The sequence below is a fragment of the Mya arenaria genome, chromosome 15 (genome assembly GCF_026914265.1).
Source record: "Mya arenaria isolate MELC-2E11 chromosome 15, ASM2691426v1".
Classification (NCBI taxonomy): domain Eukaryota; kingdom Metazoa; phylum Mollusca; class Bivalvia; order Myida; family Myidae; genus Mya; species Mya arenaria.
The window spans coordinates 30,275,120-30,296,679 of record NC_069136.1 but is presented as its reverse complement, the minus strand read 5'-3'; the positions used below and the strand labels follow the sequence as shown (position 1 = coordinate 30,296,679).

At 35.1% G+C, this 21,560-nt stretch overlaps 1 protein-coding gene across 5 annotated transcripts in view; it reads left to right on the top strand.

The window, feature by feature from the left end:
• LOC128218986 (fibronectin type-III domain-containing protein 3A-like) overlaps positions 1–21,560 on the top strand; it is a 78,366-nt gene that overhangs the window by 6,845 nt on the left and 49,961 nt on the right. For 2 of the 5 annotated variants that reach the window (XM_052926774.1, XM_052926773.1), the window contains exon 2: positions 4,438–5,369. In XM_052926774.1, coding sequence (XP_052782734.1) covers positions 4,484–5,369 — 886 coding nt within the window. In that variant the 5' untranslated portion in view covers positions 4,438–4,483. Of the gene's footprint in view, positions 1–4,437; positions 5,370–17,719; positions 17,854–18,421; positions 18,574–21,560 lie in introns of those variants that run through there. The other 3 variants (XM_052926775.1, XM_052926776.1, XM_052926777.1) reach the window with 3 other exon arrangements.

Genomic DNA, 21,560 nt, shown 5'->3' with positions numbered 1-21,560 from the left:
AAACACTGGTTAACCATGATTTTGGGGCCTACTGGTCTTGCCTTATCACAATGTAATGTTCCCATACTTTAATTCACTTTTGCACTTAGCAGGGTCTTTTATCTTATAGACAGGTGGTACGCCTTAAATGATGTAAACAAACATGGATCTTGGGAAATGTTTCTGTGCTTTATACTTCAATTTTCAAGGTATTTTTCTGCATCATTATATGAGTTTGAGCCCATGCAATGCTATTTCATCAGGTTATCAAGTTTTATTATGTCTGTCTTAATTCTAGAGAATCATTTTTTTTTAGTGTGAAATTATACACTTACTTGTCTGGAGTGATGTCAGATTCATTCTGCTCTTCATTGACTTGTGTTTGAGTGGTTGATATTCAGTATTAAAATGACTACTGTTTTCATCATTGAGAATTGTAAATCATTTATTGGTAAGAACTGGGTGCCACTTTCTGATGAACACCAAGATAGTAGGTATATATTACAAAATTGTATTAATTGTAAAAGCAATTATTGAATTACATTTGAGGGGTGTCTCAGAAGTTCGTGGACTTTTCTCCTAATATTCATAATAAAAAAATTATAACTAAAAAACACAATATTATTAATTATGCGGACACAAAGTTTATTATGTATCTTTTTATTACTCTAAAAAGCATTAAAAATAAAAAAAGAGTATTGTTTAACACTGAAACGTCCCCATTTCATTCTCCCATGTCACTTTTGATGTAATTTCATCCTATGTCAGTTTTTTCAACACACTTTATCTGTGTTTCTGGAAGTGTTTTAACCTCATAGTTCAGAATTCACTTCAGGCCATCAGTGCTAAGGTCTGGACTGTATGGGGAGTGGCTAAGTCTCTGAAATCCGAGAACATCAATCTCAAGCTTAGTTGATGTAGGTGTGTGAGCAGGCTCATTGTCTTGGTGTAGAATATGATCACTCTAATTAAGGTTTGGCTTGCATCAAATCCCAATGTAAACCTGAAAAAAATTGATAAAAATTGTCCGCATTAATATATAAACATGTAATAAAGTTATCTGAATGGTAATATTTAATGTTGCTGATATTAATAAATTTTAATTGAAATTTCTTGGAATGGTATGCTGTATTCAGATGGTCTGTCCACCGTCACCTGGTGAATTAGGATCATCCCTCACCTATCCATGTGTTTTCCATTGGATTTATTACCCTTCATTATTTCTTTGGTTGTGGAGTGTTTGTGGGTGTCTTTTACATGGAAGACTGCTGTTAGGATTCGGGGGGGGGGGGGGGGGGGTTAAAATGCCATGACCAGGTCTCGTCTTGTGCTATGATGCAATCCAGGAATTCTTCCCCATAATTGTCATATTTTCCTCTCTTGAACACAACACCAGTCCTGGTTTGTTTTATGTTTGGTAGACAGTTGCCTCAGCACCCACCTTGCACTCTCTATATTCATGTGAAGATCCTCTTACAGAATTCTTTGAAGTTCGAAGCTCAGTTGCTAACATTCTAACAGTGAAAGCCTTAATTTCTTTGTGTAACATGTCTCTGACTTGCACCATCCATGGTCTCACATTGACCGAATGGCCCCAACGTTCATCGTCTGCGATAGACTGACGCCCGGCGTTAAATAGTCTATTCCTTTTAAACACCATAGATCTGCTACAATTCTTGTCAGTCTCTTTATTCATATTAAACGTCTGCATGGCGTTTCTGGAGCACTTCATTAAGCTGTATCACTGTCCATAGTTTCATGACGCAACTTTTAAATCTCTTTTAGATACTTAGTTGTTTTCTTTTATGATATTTCTGTACAGAAAATTGTTTAACATTTAAACTATAGGGAATGACTTTATGACCTCACATTCACTGAATACAAAATTACATGTAAAACACAGGACAGGACATTATGATTTTGCATATTTAGGAGGAGGCATGGCTTGTAAATTAGTAAAGTCAAACTCCAGGTGTGCGCTGGCAGACGTTACTAGGTTTCCATAGAAATGTGTTAAAGATGTAGCATGAATGCAGATGGAACAATTTTACATTCATTTAATTTCATGAAGACCGCAATGATTGTTAAATAACAAGTAATTCTATTGGTTAAAACTAAACTTATGAGTCCACAAACTTCTGAGACACCCCTTGTAAACTCTTCCTTACATAAATTGGTCCAATGTTTTTTAACAGATTAAAAAAACAACAACAATATAATTAAATATACATTTATTAATTATTTTTTTAAAAACAGAAACTTGGAATTTCATTTTCACATGTTTAAGCATTGGGATAACATGGTCAGGAAAAAAGTAAAAGAACACCAGTCAGTGAATGTTTTCATTAAATTATTTACCTTTAAATTGTGCCAAATAAAAATTTATGGCTTCTAATTTTACAAGGGGCTTGGCTCCAAATAAGCTCTTTGAAAGTTGAAATGGAATTTATTGAAACTGGAGAACCATGAAATGTTTGTGTTCCGCTGTTTTTGTCTCTATCTCTGTATAGCTGAGATTTTCTTAAGAATATTTATAAATTAGATTGAAATTCTAGAAACTAGCTGGTGCTATATCTGGAACAGACTTTAAAGAATCCAGTCAGAAATAACTTGATGATTATCTGGAGGAATAAATATGGCTTTAAATATGTCCGGTCCTCAACTTGTTTCGAAAGTTAATCGTTTGGAAACTTGTAAAAAAGTATGATCTTTCATATATATATATATATATATATATATATATATATATATATATATATATATATATATATATATATATATATATATATATATATATATATATTCACATTGACTTAAGTCATAGAAAAATGTCATATAAATGATCTTTCAGGTATATATATTTACATTGACTTTTGTCATGGAAAAAAGTCATATAAATGTTCATAATTACATATATATATGATAATCATATTAATTGCTTAAAATAGTACTTCATGCCATCTAACTATTACTAGTATAAGTATAAAAAGAAATTAAGTGGTGAAAAATGCATAATTGAAAAAAATTATAATGGTAGTATGATGAAGAAATCATAAAGGTCAATGTCATTTTATGCAATAACAAAATTAGGAAAATTTGAATTAATATCAGTGATGTCAAATTGCATAACTCTTCACAGGCAGTAAATTCCAATCTTTGCCATAAAGGTTTTGCATAGTGACTAATATGATTTAAAACAATTCTTAAGGATTATATATATGAGCTTTTTAAAAAAAATAGATTAATGTTTACTTTTGCTACATTAATTCATTATTTCGGCATTAGATAGGGGCGCTCCCAGCTCGGTTTGTTTTTGTCAGTGATAATGTGAATTGCACTCAGGTGATCCCATCCGCGGATGCATCAGTGTAAACACTGAATATTATAAAAGGCTGATGGTGATGTCATCATGCTCAGCTGGTTGATCTTAAATGGCCTTTTAATAAACTTTTTTGTAGTACTGAACTTTGACATTAATCAAAATTTACAGACAACAACCACTGAAGTCTAATAACATTGTGATTTAAACTATTATATGTGACATTTGCCTAGTGAATTTGTATTATGTCACATTATGTAGAATACATAAATTAGGTTAATATAATTCCTATCTAAATATCATCTGTCTATACGAAGTGAACAGTGCGCATTAGCTTGTCAGCGAAAATGTCATAACGTGGCACTAAGTAGTTGAAACAAGAGATATTTATAGTGGATTGGGGGTGGGTGCAGTGTGCCAATAGAATACACAGAAATGCACTATTTCAGTCTAGATAAACAAAATGTTATTAAGGAAGAACTCTCAAAGTCCCTTTCCGTATTTAAAACCATATTTTGGGTGGTTCCGGGTGGAACTAGCACACTTGTAAACTTATGCCCCTTAAGTGCACCCCTATAACAACAAATCCTGGTGCCACTCCAGGAAATGGCTTTTTTTTCACTGAAATTACATCAAAAGTTTCTCAGAACTAGATTGAATTCATAGAAACCATTTCAAGGATTTTACCATCAATATCTAAGTGCCCCCCAAAATAGAAGTGAAATTCTTGCATTAGGATTTTACCAGATAGCATTTTTGCTGCATAACTTTTATTAATTGCTATAAAGAAAATGATCACTATTTACAAGTTAAAATGAAAATCCTACAGAAATTCTTATATTCTATTTATTCCACCAAAATAATTGACCCCTCGTACAAACCTGTTTTTACTGCTTGTTATAAGAGTTGTAAATGAACATATGGAGCATACTTTATTACCAATTATTGAAATGTGTTCTGTATATATATATATATATATATACGCTTTATTCATGTTGCTGTATTTTAATGCAACCTGAAAATCTTACAAACAAGTTTTGATTTGGGTTGAATAAGTGTCCAACTTGAAATCGAACATATGTAAGAAATGCCATTTACATATTAAATCAAAAACTTAAAATTTCTGCTTTTGCCTTCAGATGACCACATTGCCCTGAAGTAAGATGTCACGTTCCCTCTGACACGATGGCGGACAAACACGACCCGGTCAAAAACATTGAGGACAAAACTGTCAACGTTAACGATACAGAAATAAAAGAAGCAAAGACTACCAAGGCAAAGGCAAACAGCAAAGCCAACATGAAACTGAAAGAAACTGAAGAACCTGAAAATGCCATCAGCAATGCTGCTATCAAAACCAAACAAATGAAAAATATTGAGAAAATTAAGGAGACTAATGCAGAACCTAAAGTTGAAGTAGATAATGATAAAACAATGAGCTCGTCTGAGGCTGAAAGTGGTGTAAGTAACACAGTAGAAGACCAAAAGAACTGTAGTAATGAGGTTATAAATAATGAGGACCAAGTGAATGGGCATATAGAAGATGGGGTTGCTATAGAAACAGGGGCAGAAGAACAGACAGAGGGGGTGCTTGGCCCAAACCCCTCGTTAGAAGACCCATCTGGTCAGATTGGCTACTCCCCAAATATGACGCATATACACATGAACCACATGCATCACCACCATCATCATCTTCATGGAAACCAGGCACCCGTTGGGCAAGGCCCCGCCCCGGGAATGCATTCGCCCCAGGGTGGGGCTCAAATGGGGGCATTTGGACCAAATGGAAGCACCGCCTCCCAGTCTCGTTTCCATTGCGTTTCTCCCCAAAGTGGCGGCCCTCCTGGTGCAGCTTCTCCCCCAGCTCTTGCTGCCTCACCCCCGGGATTCATCTCATGTTCGACAACTGTAACACCGCCCCAGTCGGGTACCAGCACCCCCAGTCCTAACCAGGCGGCCCAAGGTGGAAATGGGAATCAAGGGGCTAGTCATCAGCATGTGGTCCATGTTCATATAAACCCTGGCGAGACCATCACTGTGAAAGTTGATGACCAGTATCAGCAAATACAAGGTATTTGAACTATCTTAATTTATAAAAAAATAATTAAACATTGAAAGTTTAAATACGTTTTTATAGTGTAGTGTTCACGCTTAGTGCCTACTTGAGAACAAAATTCAACATGTTCTTAATAAATTGAAATCTGGCTTCATCAATTAATTGTACATGTTTGCAGAAATTAAAGATTTATGATAAAACACATACCAGATCCTGCATTGAATGTTTGATAGTTATTGGGTTCTGATGCATGTTTATTGATGATGGATTTTTTTTAAATAGTCTTCATTAATGATGTTATACCATATTGAACATTAATACTTGAAAGCTTCATTGATGATTGCAAACATGAAACAATTAAAAAAAAAGAATTTGTAATTCATATTGGACATTAATACTTGAAAGCGTCATTGTTTCTTGAATCATGGCTCTGAATCAATACTTAGTAAGGATACAGGATATAGAACATTTCTGAAATACACCTAGCTCATAAAAGCACTGCTATTCACAATTAGTGTTGAGTATCCCTCTATGTTATGTGTCATTTATAGAGAATTTTTGTGTAATATTAAGCCAATGATATAATTTCAAGTTCATAAAAACATTTCTTAACATGAGATATTTTTGTACAGGCAATGTTTTAACCTCTCAAGGGGAACAACTGTGCATGTTGTATCTGTAATGTTGAAGACTTACTTCCCTTGATGCAGGACTATGTCATTATAATACATTCAAAGCAGCAACACCACCTCCACCATCGCCATCACCATCAGCGACGTCTTCATTGTCATCATCATTATCATCATCATCATCATCATATTCGTCGTCATCGACATTGTCATCATCATCATCATCATCATCATCATCATCATCATCATCATCATCGCTGTCATCGTCATCCTAGTTATTGTCATTATCAGCAGTAGCAATAGCAACCTCTACATGGTCACAGATTGAGGATTAATGAGCTATATATCTAGCCCTAACAGGAAGCTCAACAAAACACAACACTTACAGACTGACAACAACAGACATACTTCAGATTAAAACAATTAGCCTGCATTTTGGGTTGTATCTAGGCTGTTTGGAACACAAGGATATTGGCAATTAGCCTGTTAAAACAGATGGAGTTGTTAGTTTGATGGTACTTTATGTTTTGGAGAACTATTGTTCTAGATTTCAAGTGCCTGGACTACTTCATGGAAGCAAATTGCAAAGTGTTGTAAAAAATGGCTCGTTTTTTTGTAATAAATTGTAACATAAAGACAGCTGAAAATGTGATTGTGTAGATTGCACTGGAAACTTATTTTTCCTCCTTATGCTAAATATCCTTAAATTTATGTCAGATGTTTTTTAGAAGTAACCCTGTCCCAACCAACAGACACTATAAGTTTAAGCTCAAGAGTAATAGATGGGTGCTGCACCCTAGCTGTCCTTCTGGGTAACACCCTTTTGCCTACGTAGAATTAAGTGCTTTAAAGGAGCACGATATGGGTTGATTGTTTTAAAATTGTTTAAATTTTATTACATCATGAAGTTTAATTCATTGGACTGTAATAAGGCCTTTTTTTTTTTTTTTTTGGAGTTTTATTTTTTGGTCGGGGAAAAAAAACACACAGAAAAGCAAAAGCTAAGATGTATTCTCTACGATTTTCTATTTTAATGTCAAGTCAATATGTAAGTGTGTGCACATTTGTTTTTGCTTTATCTGACAAGTTCACTTCATATTTTCATTAATCACTCTTTATACTTTGTAAATGCATGTTATAATAGACAAGTGAGATAAAAAAATCAACTAGTTTCGGTAAATTTATTTGCCATTTAGAGTTTAAGGAATCGGCTATCACTTCACTGTGTTGTCTAGGCTGCAAATTGTCCGATACCAATTCACCAACCATGTCATTGTTACAGTTAGCATATTAAGAGCTTTTTTGTTTCCTTCTATATATGGAATATTTATCCGCCAGGAACTAGTAATCCAGGAACTTGTAAATCAACTGATTATAGCTGTCTGATAAAACAAAAGCTGTCTATCCAACAGTGATTCAAATAATGCTAGTTGTCCATCACACATTCTGTCCAACAAGCAGTCCAAACAACACTGGTGGTCCAACCAACACTTCCGGTCCAACCATTTATAGTAATTGTTGTTCAACCAACACATATGGTCCATCCAATATAGCGGTCCAGTAAGCAATAGATGCCCAACCAACAATAGAGATTCAACAGGCACTAGCTTACATCATGTTGCTACCAATCTAGCAGCCCAACCGATTGTAGTGATGTTCTTCAATGAAAGTGATGCTCTCACTAGATAACATCAGCATATTTGAATCATATCTGTAAAGAAAGGAATGGAACATTAAAAGTATATTTTTTATAAAAAAAGTAAGTTACTCTCAGACTTATTTATGGATGGGGTTAAAGACATACAATGTATGTATACAGATTCCTCATTATAAATTATCACTGTCAGATAGTAAAACAGCCTTATGTATTATTTGTGTTAATTTTCAAAACAAAGGTTTTAGAATAGATGATATTTTTTGTTATTAATAATACTCCAATAAGAATAATAACCGCAGTCTTTTCTGAACCATCTACCCCACCCACCAGAACTAAACTGTCCAGGTAAACAGTCAAGCGATTTATAGCTCATGACATTCAAATTATATCACAATATTGTAATATAAGCTAATTTAAATGACAAATATAATAGAAATAAATAAATAATAACAAACCTGGAACGATAATTAGTCCATGTTTATCGCTGTTATTATACTTCATTATAACCCGGAAATAAACCGGAAGTCACCCTGCATCCGGATTATCCGGGTGAGCTAAAACCCGATACCAGGTATTGATATCGACAAAAGCTGTTATCACAGTTTATGATACTGGATTATGTTGATACCGTGTTATTTAAAGTATGCATTGTTTGTCAAAAAAGCAATTAATAACGGACCGTGGATACTTGAATTTATCATCTGATATTAACCCTGATATCAACATAATTCGGTATCAGAAAGTGATATCGGATACCGGGGGGATACCAGGTACTGGATACCAGGTTTTTAGCACCAGCCTGCAAATCCGATGAATGTTTTTCACTGGCTTAAACTTTTTCAGAGATGTTTACACCAATATTTTTACCGCTATTGTGATGTCCTCTGCTTTTAATGATTTGCCGCGATAAAGTTTCATCGGTGGAAATAAAAAAAACTCGAAATCACAATTTTATTTTTATTTCAAAAATGAGTTTTTTTGAGCGGCGGTGTTCGTAAAACATAGAATCAAATAAAAAAGGCCTAAAACATATTATTTAAGTACAGATAGAAAAATATAAGCAATTATTTGTTTTTGAATTAATAGCTATGAGGCCACTAATTCCTCAGTTAAAAAAGCGCCAAAACATTGTTAACATTTTTTCATCATTTTTTTTTGCATCAGATATATATAATGTGCACCTTAGTTTAAAGATTGTCAAATTATTCTTTTATTTTGATTTAATTGTATGATATGACTATAAATACATACAAAGTTTACATAGTATTAAGCAGTCGAAACCTTTTTCTTCTAAGAACTACAATTCCACGCAAATATTTGAGGTTATCACAGCCTGATACTATGGGCTCGTTTCACCTTTTACCCCCAGTTTCTTTTCTGCAGCACCCTGCCATTAACTTCAATCCTACAACAAGCATACTTTGAACTTTTCTTATGATTATTTATAATCACAACTTTTTAACAAAGGTTTTGATGGTTTACAGCCTGACAATGTGGGTGGTATTGTGCAAGATTGTTCTGTATTGATTGTTTGTGATTCACAATATATTTCCCCACCACTTACAATGCAGACTAAGTTTCCCTGTTTTGTAAGTACAACAAAGTTTGTCTGAGGATTTTAGGAATGTTTGTCGGGCTGTTTGTGTTTTTTTACTTGTTAAGTAATTATACAAAACGTAGACATTGTCTTATTGATATTGCTATATTCTGTCAGAAGATTTAACAAGAGAGGCAAAAGGCACCATGTCGCAGACCAGACCTCATGAATGACAGAAGTGATTACCTTACTGTATATACAACCTTACTGTATATATTGCTTAATTTTAGCCATTGGTTAACATAATGTGGCAGGGTGGGGTGGGGGTGGGAGAGGGGGTGGGGCAAACCCCATAGGAAACATTGATATCATGACTTTAAGTGATTCAGCAGCCATGATTAATTTTGTGATTTAGAACATATGTCGCCATTTGATTAAATTTGTGGAGATTTGAAGTTTTCAAAAATGACCTGCTAAATGAAACTTGATTTTTTTTACCCAAACTAAAATTTCATGAGAAATGGGTCAGGACAATTTACTTTATCAAACCAAATGGTAGCATGTATTTGGAAGCTGGCAGATGTAGACATATCTTTCTGCTTGGTTGGCAATCTTCAAGATCAGTGGAATAATCTTGCTAAAACACAGAAAACACTTGGCCTGCCTGTTAATAATGGCTTAAGCTATATTTCTGTATGCCTTTCAAAATTGGGCCAGTAACATTATACAATTGTGACCCTGGATCAGTTGAAGTTTTATTTTGTGAAGCATTAAGCGTGACATAATAAATTTCTATTATAACAGTGATTCTCAATTGTTTTTTTAGAATAACTTTTTTAAAGTGTTCAAATGACATCATTACACTCCTTAAAGTTAACTTTTAGTTTGTCTGTTTTTTCAAATATAGCCTTAATTACTGCTTTGACGATGTCACGTTGGCATAGACAATATGCACATGTGAAGCTAGGCACATAACTTTTGAATAACATCGTATTTTATATGCAAAGTGAACAATGATAAATGTCAACTAGAGCAATTATTATGCCCACCTTCGAAGAAGAGGGGTATATTGCTTTGCACAGGCATGTCGGTATGTCGGTCGGTCGGTCGGTTGGTCCGTCGGTAGACCAAAGCTTGTCCGAGTGATAACTGAACAATTCCTGGACGTATGGTCATCAAACTTCACATGAAGGTTGGGCCTGACCAGTAGATGACCCCTATTGATTTTGGGGGTCATCGGGTCAAAGGTCAAGGTCACAGTGACCTTTAATGGTAAAATAATTTTAAAGCTTGTCCGAGTGATAACTCAACAATCCCTGCACCCATGGCCCTCAAACTTGACATGGAGGTTGGGCCTGACCAGTAGATGACCCCTATTGTTTTTGGGGGTCATCAGGCCAAAGGTCAAGGTCACAGTGACCTTGAACGGTAAAAGGTTGTCCGAGTGATAACGTGACAATGCCTGCATCCATGGCCCTCAAACTTGACTTGGAGGTTGGGCCTGACCAGTAGCTGACCCCTATTGTTTTTTTGGCTCAATTGGTCAAAGGTCAAGGTCAAAGTGACCTTTAATGGTAAAAGGTTGTTCGAGTGACAACTCAACAATTCCTGCACCCATGGCCCTCAAACTTGACTTGGAGGTTGGGCCTGACCAGTAGATGACCCCCATTGTTTTTGGGGGTCATTGGGCCAAAGGTCAAGGTCACAGTGACCTTGAATGGTAAAAGGTTGTCCGATTGATAACTCAACAATGCCTGCACCCATGGCCCTCAAACTTGACTTGGAGAATTGGCCTGACCAGGAGATGACCCTTATGGTTTTTGGGGGTCATCTGGCCAAAGGTCAAGGTCACAGTGACCTGGAATGATAAAAGGTTGTCCGAGTGATAACTTGACAATGCCTGCACCCATGGCCCTCAAACTTGACTTGGAGGTTGGGCCTGGCCAGAAGATGGTCCCTATTGATTTAAGGGGTCATTGGGCCAAAGGTCAAGGTCACAGTGACCTGGAATGGTTAAAGGTTATCCGAGTGATAATTTGACAATGGCTGCACCCATGGCCCTCAAACTTGATATGGAGGTTGAGCCTGGCCAGGAGATTGTCCCTATTAACTTTAGGGGTCATTGGGCCAAAGGTCAAGGTCACAGTGACCTTGAATGATAAAAGGTTGTCCAAGTGATAACTCAACAATGCCTGCACCCATGGCCCTCAAACTTGACATGGAGGTTGGGCCTGACCAGTAGATAACCCCTATTGATTTAAGGGGTCAAAGGTCAAGGTCACAGTGACCTTGAAAGCAAACTCGACAATTCTTGGACTTAAGGTCATCAAACTTGACATGGAGGTTGGGCCTGACCAGTAGATGACCCCTATTGATTTTAGGGGTCAAAGGTCAAGGTCACAGTGACCTTGAAAGCAAACTCGACAATTCTTGGACCTATGGTCATCAAACTTGACATGAAGGTTGGGCCTGCCCAGTAGATGACCCTTATCGACTTTGGGGGTCATCAGGCCAAGGTCAATGTCACAGTAACCTTTAACGCAAAAAAGTTAACAAATCTTCCCCCACTGATATCTCAACAATGCCTGGACCTATGATCATTAAACTTGACATGGATGTTAAGCCTGACCAGTAGATCACCCTTATTGATTTTAGGATTCATAGAGCCAAAGGTCAAGGTCACAGTAATCTTGAATGGTAAAAGGCTGTCAGAGTGATAACTCAACAATGCCTGAACCCATGGCCTTCAAACTTGACTTGGAGTTGCATCTGACTTGTAGATGACCCCTTATGATTTAAGGGGTCATTGGGTCAAAGGTCAAGGTCACAGTGACCTTGAACGAAAAAAACTTGTCTTGTGATAACTTGACAATGCCTGCACCCATGGCCCTCAAACTTGACATTTAGGTTTCTGGTGACCAGCTGATGACTCTGGATTTTGAGTTCATAGAGTCAAAGGTCATGACGGTCATAACACACTTTATCCTCACACTTTAATGGTCATAATCTTAAAACAGCAACAAATCAGCTGTCATTTTGGTCCATGCATATTTCATTCAATTGTCCATATAATCCTGACAACATGGCGCTCAGGGGGGGCATAATGTTTGACAAACATCTCTTGTTTATTAGTGATTTACCTAATATATGTTGATGAATTACACATAGGTATTTTGCAACATGACTTACTTAGTACATTATGTGCATAACAGGGCTTCTAAAAACCGTCAATGTGCCGGTCTGGACTGATTTTGACCAAGCCAGACCGATTTCAGTTTCAAAAAGGGTAAAAAAAATCGGTCCGAAATTTTCTAATTTTTTTGGTAAGTTCGGTCCAAAACGACTACCGTAAGTCAGTAAAAGATGTAAAAATTGTAATACACAAACATTCATGGGTTATTCACACATTCAAAACTACATCCAATAGGTCATAAAAGTGTCTTGGTTACCATGAGACCGATGCGACCAGCTGTTAATTGCAATCGGCCCAATCACGTGTTTTGGTATAAGCAGAAGACACAATTAAACAAACTATGTGTTAATTATCTGCATGCAGCTTTCCTGATTAAGTGTTAAAATCGGTCCATATTTTCACATGGCAATATGCTATGTCGTCGTCGATCATTACATGATATCCGTTTGTTGATTACAAAACGGTTAAATTTAAATTGTTAAGAACCATTGCTGGTTAAAAACGGCTTTAAAGATAAATGCATGTCATTGTTAATCCGTGAAAGCATTAAAATACCAAATTAATTAACGTAATAATATATAGGATATCAACAGTGATACGCTTGATTAACTACATAGTCTGACAGCTGAGTCTGCCGCTTACGTCATATTTATTCGCAGTAATGACAAAATCGTTGTCGATATCACACTTTATGCTTGTTACCCCGATTATAAATCTAGATATATACTATTATTCAAGATTATCAGTTGAATGTTGACCCACTAAAGAAGCATTAAGCAAATAAATCATAATACTGTTTCACTTTTGGTTGTCTGATCGTCTCCCGACAGCCACAGTTAATTACGATCGCAGTCTTTCTTGTTAGAAACGCCGCAGAACTCGATGAGAATCTCATTTGAATTAAACTTGTATCAATGACTATTCGAATTGGCTATGCTGGCTCTAGAGCCCTCTTACGAATTGCCACATCGCAAAAAATATTGACAGAAAAGGCGTCGCAAAAAATGTATGACATTTCTATAAAATTGGACTATTGAACAGGTCTAGGGGGGGGGGGGGGGGGTCGTCGCCGGGTCGGAACCGATTGAGGTTCCAAAGTTTTAGAAGCCCTGGTGCATAACATTTGCATTTTAAATCTTACCGTATTTAATAGTGACATTATGCAAAATATAATTTGGAAGGCCTGATGAATTCGTACACATTTAAATGAATATCAGGTTTTGGAATTTTGTGTTTAATTTTAAATTTAAATTTTATCACCGTTCCATGTAATGCCAGTTCAGCTATTTATGAAGAAATAAAAGTTGAACTGGAAAATGTAAAATATCCCCCAATTTTGCTTGAAATCCTTCTCTCTGAACACTTTTTAGTGAACATTTTTTATTCGTAATTATATAACAGGTTAGTGCATGTAAAAGTCATCACTCTATTCTACATACCATAAACTTTTTATTAAGTATTTCCTAATTTCTGATACAATTTAATTTTTGGTTCAACTGAACAGATAAATTCTTTCAAAACTAGGTAGAAATAAAATGCCTTTAAACTTAGACTCATTTGAGCAAGTTCATTTCTCAGAGAGTTCAGTGCAAATTAAACACAATTTGTTCAAAAATGTCTAACAGATACTCAATACATTTTTTTCATAGCAGTCTTTGAAGCAGACTGTAAATGGCATTTAATTAACAAAGGGGAGTAATAACTTTTGAAAATTGTACTGTTTTTCTCTTTCTCAAAAGAGCTTAAGACTTTGATATGTTCTTTGATAAAGATATAATGAGCTTTAGACAAGTAAAATTCACATGGAAGAATACAATTCAACCACAACTAAAGGAGCATGTTACTATTTAACTATTAAAGATAATAACTATGATTACTTAAGAATCTAGCCATGTTGTTGGTGGAATTTGAGTTGAAGTTGAAATACTGTGGTATAGTGCATAGAAATTGCAACTAATTCTACTTCCACAAATAATGATAGCAATGTCCGGGATGTTGTCAATTATGATGACAATGATGGTGATAAAGATGACGATGCTATTTCTAACTGCTGTAGTGCTGTTTCTGAAGATGATGATGTAACACATGATGAGGATGATGATGATGAAGATGAAACCCTTTTAGGTAAAATGTATCTATGGTTCAACTAAGAAAAGATGACACGCTACATTGAGGACCTTGATGTTCAGTACATTATGTATTAAAAGTAATTGTACATTTTGTAGGTGTAAGGTCTAAATCATGATTGTTTTGCCCTTATGTTGATAATGTAATACAATAACTTAATCATCTGAAGTGTTTTGTCAACTTGCATGTTATTTGCAGAGTACAAGATTTTGAAAAAGCCTTGTCAATCTTTGATCCTAATTTATGAAGTGCTTATGTGTATTTAATTGCAATTGTAACATTACTTTAGACATGAAGAAAATTTATTTGTCCTGATGTATTTGTCCAAAATAGGTGCAGTTCCTGTTAAATAAGTAATGTGATGATGATGTTAAAATGATCACAGTGATGATGATGGTGGTTATGGTGGTGGTGGCGATGATGATGATGATGATGATGATGATGATGATGATGATGATGATGATATTTTTTTCCAGAAAAAAATAATAACTACAATCAAGTAATGACATTAATTAGAAGAATCGTAACTTTGAGGGAGTAGTGGTGGGGGATAGGGGATGTCATTTAGTTCAAAGATGATACAATCTTAAATTACTTGAATGAAATCAGTATTTGTCCAAATTCTGGGTCACTGATGTCTGTGTTTTCTGCTGGCATATACACAGGAGAAAATCCACTGGGTCTGGAACTCTGATTTTCTAGGAAAATTCTTGAAGAAAATGTTAAAGTTGGCATTAATTCAATAGCATGAAGTGGAAGTGTGTTTTAATTTCAACTATTCTTTGTGGCTCGGGTTATTTGTTTTTACTTGCCAGTTTTATCTCCCTTGAATAAAAAAAAATATGGTAAACAGTTTCATTGAAGACCAAACAATAGCTGAACAGAATGTCTCTATTTGTTGTCATTCTATAGTATTTTATTTCATTGACTTACAATATCAAGTAATGGTTCTCATTTTCATTAATCATCTTGAAATAGATACTAATTCATATCAATCTGTTTTTTGTTAGGAATTTTTTTTATTTAATGAACATTGACTCCCAGAAGGGTCACTGACCTTTTGAACTAGTAAGTATTAATTAATTAAGATTAATGGATTTGAGGCATTTTTGGGCATTTGGGGTCAAGGGTAGGGGGTGAAAACCCTAGCAGTGCAGTCTGTTTCACCAGCTACCTTATTGCAGCCTCTTAGAAGGCTGGGAATGGAACCATCATTCACCAGGTTTGCATGCATTTGTGAAAAGCCAGTGCTTCAACCTGTGTGCACTGCGCTTAGTACCACTGAGACTTTGACTTGGCTTACATGGTTGTAAAAAAACCAGACATATTTCTCTCTGTCTATATATCGGAGGACATACTGTTACAGTTGACAGAATCCATAATTTCGTCATGCCTGTTTGTGGCTGGTGGTGGGTGGCACTCCATGTTTAGTTGACATCACTAATTGATTAGCCTCGGAAATTGACACTCCATGTACTGGAGTTAGGTCTTCTCCTCGTCTAATGATTTGTGGTCAACCAAATGATCGTCCCAAGTTATTGGTTGATCATAAATGTTATTTTGAAATTGAACTGCTGTGGTTTTTCATGTGTTCCAATAAATAATTAAAGCAATTTCGAAATAAAAAAGAGTAAAATACTTTAAATTGTTCATTTATTCCTTTTTGTTTGGTTTCATATTATAACATAAGCATGACTGAACTTAAACATGAGTTTTAATATTGAAAAACGACTATTACACATTGATGTATTGGTGAAATGTCTACACGAGATATAAATGCACTATTTTTAGATGCCAAGTGAATGATGGAACTTCTGAGAAATATGTCTTACATTAGAGGCATATCATCAGAACTTAGTGTGGCTTAAGAAATGGTCACACAATCTGGAACTGGCCAATGGAACTGCTAATTGGATAGTTTCAGATTTTGTGACCCTTCCGACCTTTGATTAGCATTCCTTTTCGACAGTTCCAGATTTTATGACCCTTCCGACCTTTGATTAGCAGTTCTTTTGAACAGTTCCAGTTTGTGTGACCATTTCTTAAGCCACACTAAGTTTTTATATGAAATCAAACCATTACCAGGCCAATTAATGCTCACAAGTAAAATCACAAACCAATATAATGTATTCTTTTGTGTAAACCTTAGGTCACCCATGAGTCATTTTCAATACAACTTCATAGTAATGAGTATAGTTTTTAGCCTGATTTAACAATTCTGCGTTAAAGTTTTCATTTTATGAAATAAAATCAAGAGTTTTTATCCAATGGTTATCAAACTTGGTCAGACTATTTGTCGGCATGTTATCTTGCATATATATATGAATATGGGTCATCTTGGGTCAAAAACTAGGTCACTAGGTCACTAGGTCAAATCTTAAGAAGAAATATTTCATGGTAATAAATTCAACAACTTTTATCAAATCTTGTTACTGTTTTTGGATAATCCATGATCATCAAGTATTAGTTATATATATTGTATAATATTACAAACATAGGTGAATACTATGAACAAATCTGACCGGAACAAATCTGACCAGGTCTCCGACTCAAACCATGAACCTGCTGTCTGACAACTGAGAAGCTGATAATTTTTGCAAACAATACCTTTCTGCAAGTAGGACCTACAAATCATTCATTATAAGCTGATTTACCAATACATGTACATATTTATATGGAATATATTATTGCTTGTATAATACATACAGTTTTCAAGAATCTTTTTAGCGCAACATTCAGAGCCTATCAAATTTGGGCTAGTGAAACAGACTTCAATCTAGTTACATTTTCATCCAGTTTTAAGCCCAAAAGGACTTTAAGAAGTCAGTGAAGAAATGAATTTGAATTCCCTGTTAATTCCTTTCATGTGATATCTTATCAATGAAAACTGATAAAATGTTCATGAAGATATTAACAGATGTTGTCTATTGTTCATATGTGCCGTGAATGTCTGGTTTTATCAGAGGCAGTTCTGTACATGCAAGGTATATGATATCTGTCCATAATAAAGCATGTTATCTGGTTTAAGGTGATTATATATTTAAGCTTCTCATATCATTTTTCTAAATAATATTTGATCTAGTAAATGATAATTCTGTACAGTTTGTAACCTCAATTATAAGGCTGAACTGATGATGACCTGGATAGAATGCTTTTGTATATGTGTAGGTAGTTATACTTACATTGGAATGCTGCCCGCTAGACTATTTTGTGATAAACCCACTTCTCTATTCTCAGTTTTGCAAACGTGGCTTACAGTATTATTGTACAGGATTCGCTTTTTTGTTACACAAGTGTTTTAAATATCGTGACTGTTCTGTCCTAAATTGATTTATTTTTGAATGAATGGAATGGGTGTGAGTATTTTTGTGGATTAAATGGACTTGTTTTTAAATAGCATCAATCAGAGAAGAAGTATCTGTGCTTTAATGTATGGGAAAATGTTGTCTCCTGGTATTTTCATTGATATAAATAATGTTTGTTGTGGGATGCAAAGCTTCATGGCTTGTTGTGCATAGTGATTTAATATATTTTGAGAAAAACGCTTTCAAGTGAAAGCTTTCGCTTTTGTTAGGATTTTAATTATTTGCTATAAAGTCTGGGTGACAGACTGCAATTCGGTCACCTAATTGGCAATTTAAATGCAACTACATAAATAATTGTAGGTAATCATACCTAATATTTACGTTGAGGGAGTGGATTTTTGTTTTTCTGTTGCTAAATAGAAAATAATCGTACATTTTCGGAGTTGTTTACATCCTTCAGCGGAAGCATCAAGTGCTGGTTTGTTTTGCAATACTTGATCGGCTGCCAGCATCTGCACCAATAAATTGGCATTTCCAACATATTTCAGTGAATTTGGCAACAAACCTAGTTATTGAACAGTCGCTGCGGAATCTCATTATGCTGTTGTTTTTATTTATTGAAATATCCATAAGATTTGGTTATGTAAGACTCTCGATCAGACCATTATATAAGGTCATGTTCTAGAAATTCAGTGGATGTAACTTTTCCATTAATTATGAATAAACTGAAGTTGGTATAAATGATCACAAACTTATATTTTTAACATTAAGGTATATGCTTTTATATTAATTTTGTCTCATAAATGTATCTGACATTTCATGTACACTAAATACTAAATTGACCATTTCCGAGGGAGAATGTCCCTCTAAAGTTCATGAGGAAAGAGCACAGATCAAATGCATGGAACACAGCTATTGATCAAATCTGATGGCTAGAATTGTGGATCTAGTGGTCGACCAAAATGTGGTGCAGTAATTATGGTGTCTTTCTCAGTAAATGGACTTTCTCAGAGTTTATAACTTGATTTGTGCTTTTGAATGGAATTATGGGTAATACGGATAATTCTGCAGGAGCTTATATGCCGATGTGTTTTCTTCTGTGTAATATTTACTATGTAAATATATTCTTTTCCATGTATCAAACTCAAATAAGATTTAAGTTACCTACTGTTAAAATCTGTTTTTAAAAAAATCATTTACTGCAGGCAAAACCTTCTATTTATAGTCAATATCAAACACTTCCAAAAAAAGTAAATAATTTTAGCAATTTTTGTAGAATGAATTATAAGGTCTTTGTTCTTTTGGGCGGGGTTAAAACTCTTAATGGGTAAATCACACTAACATTGACACTGGTGAACATGATAGTATAATACCTGCAGTGTATAGTGGTGGTTGTAGATGTCTAGATTTTAATGATGATAAGTTCTTGCTCTTTTGATCTGTGATTTCAAGTAAATTGATCTGAGGCTTTTTGCTGTAATCAGACGGTTCAATACCATGAAAGTAGACTTTATATGTGAAAGGCTGCAAATCAAATTTCAGTATAAAAATAACACTTAAATTAGTTTGTTAGAAAGTTTCAGAAAATCTTTGAAAGAACATAAACTTATTTTTCACATTTCAGTGATTTCCTGACATTCTTCCCATTAATTTTACATATAGAAACATGTTTCTTCAATTATAGGAATTGACATTTAAAAGTGCATAAACAAAAGAACTGTGCAGACATGGTGATGTAAGCTTGAGTGGAGGTCTGCATTTTCTGCTCAAGAGACTGGCATAAGCAGTGATAACACTCCTGGGAATGAGGCTGAATGTTGACATGTTAAAAAAAAATCAAATTTTCTCACAGTGCGGGTATTATTGGTTGGGGGGGGATGCATTTTTGTCATATTTCTTTTTTTTATTTATATAATTGTTGGTTTTGTGAGAGATGAGTGGGGGGAGAAATGTGACATCTTGTCAAGAAGAGGGGATAACATTTGCACGCTTGCATATTCTTCAAGGATTTTGTTCGCGTGCCGTCTTGCTTATGTACAGCAATAGACACACAGAAAAATGATAAATCCTTAAGTATGGGCTATTTTTTATTTGGAGGTTATTACGAAAATTAATCGTTCAAGTCTAGCACAGCCAGACAAACATGTTTTTTTCCATATAGACCTCCATAATAAGTGATAGGTTATACAATGGTTGAATGTTTATTTTTATACTGATAAATCACCACCTTAATATTTGTATGTATATGCTTTGTCTATACCCCAGGAAAAAAGTAATGCTAAGAAACGGAATATGAAACACCAAGAATGTTACTTATGTATTTTTATGTTAAATATTTTTGCCAAATACGATTGTCACTGGTTTATTAAACCCCAGTCAAATATACTTTCTGGACTTCCACATACTGGGGTCAGATTCTTGTTGGATCTGCATTGGGTCCGTGCCTATCCGGGCCAGTCTGTCATGGTCCAGTAACTACCTGGCAATTACACTGTTTAAAATTGCTGTGGTAAATCGGAATTGTCCGGGATGATTTTTCAATCCGTGGTAGTCCAGTGGACGGTCCTTGTAGTGAATGTGTTGGCTCAAGAAGGTTGGTAGTGCCCCCCCCCCCCCCCCCCACCAGCACCCAGACCATTCACAGTTCATGCATAAAATTTCCTGCAGCTGAAAAATTAATGTAAAGAAAAGTTACAACAACATACATTTGTATAAAGGAGTAGCTGATACTACCGATTGTCATAACAATGTGAATGTCAATTTCTCTCTATTCTGAAGACTAGGTGAATGTTAATATCTTTGATTGAATATGATTGTACAATGTATATGTATATTTAAATTCTTGATGGAGTGGATTTTTCTGATCTCAATTCATCCATCAGTTTGGAATGTTCCATATTTTGGGGCCTTGAATTTTGGCTAGTTGCATTTAGACTTACATGTAACTTCTAGTATGAAAGACTGCCTTCTTTCTTTGCTATGATCTGTGTAACAGGTGGTTTATACCTGGGATTAGCTGGCAGTTTTTCCTGGAAACATGCACTTTTACCCATTAATAATCGTTGTCTTATGTAAATGCAGCATTCCAGAGGCATGTAGAATGCTGCCTTTCACCCTTGAGGATGCTGATCTGTCAGGTTTCACCTAAAATCTATAGATTGAGATTTATTGGTGTCCATTATTGCTGTTTGTTACATTTTAGCTTTATTGTTGAAGACAGCTTGAATTGCATTGGCCTATAGATACAATTATTATGAATCCCTCATTTTTGCATTTATTTTGCTAGAAATCAGTGGATCGAACCCTCGACTTCAATATTGAGTTGTTGCAGGACATCTGTACACTCACTCACCTTAGTTAGATGTGTATTGCGCGAGCCTTTGTTCCTTCGTGTTTGAGAAATCAGCTGTACTTACAAACATGCACAAAAACAAGTTATTGCTGGCAACTTATTCAGCAATGGAATTTAAAAAAAAAATGTGATGAAAGTTTGCCGGAAGTGGTGTTTAATAATTTGTAAAGGCCATTTGTTTCAGTTGGTGAACATGACATGTTTATGTAATTTATGCTCATAAAAAGTAAGGGATACATCTTGGTATGAGACTGAAGTTCCTAAGATGACAACATGAAGGTTTATTATGGCCTTTATTAATTGCGATCTTTCTTAGTCCTGATTAACATCAGGTATAAGATATATAACCTTTCCATAGTAAGACTGGATCAAATTGTAATAATCTCTCTCTTTTTGTCAGCATTCC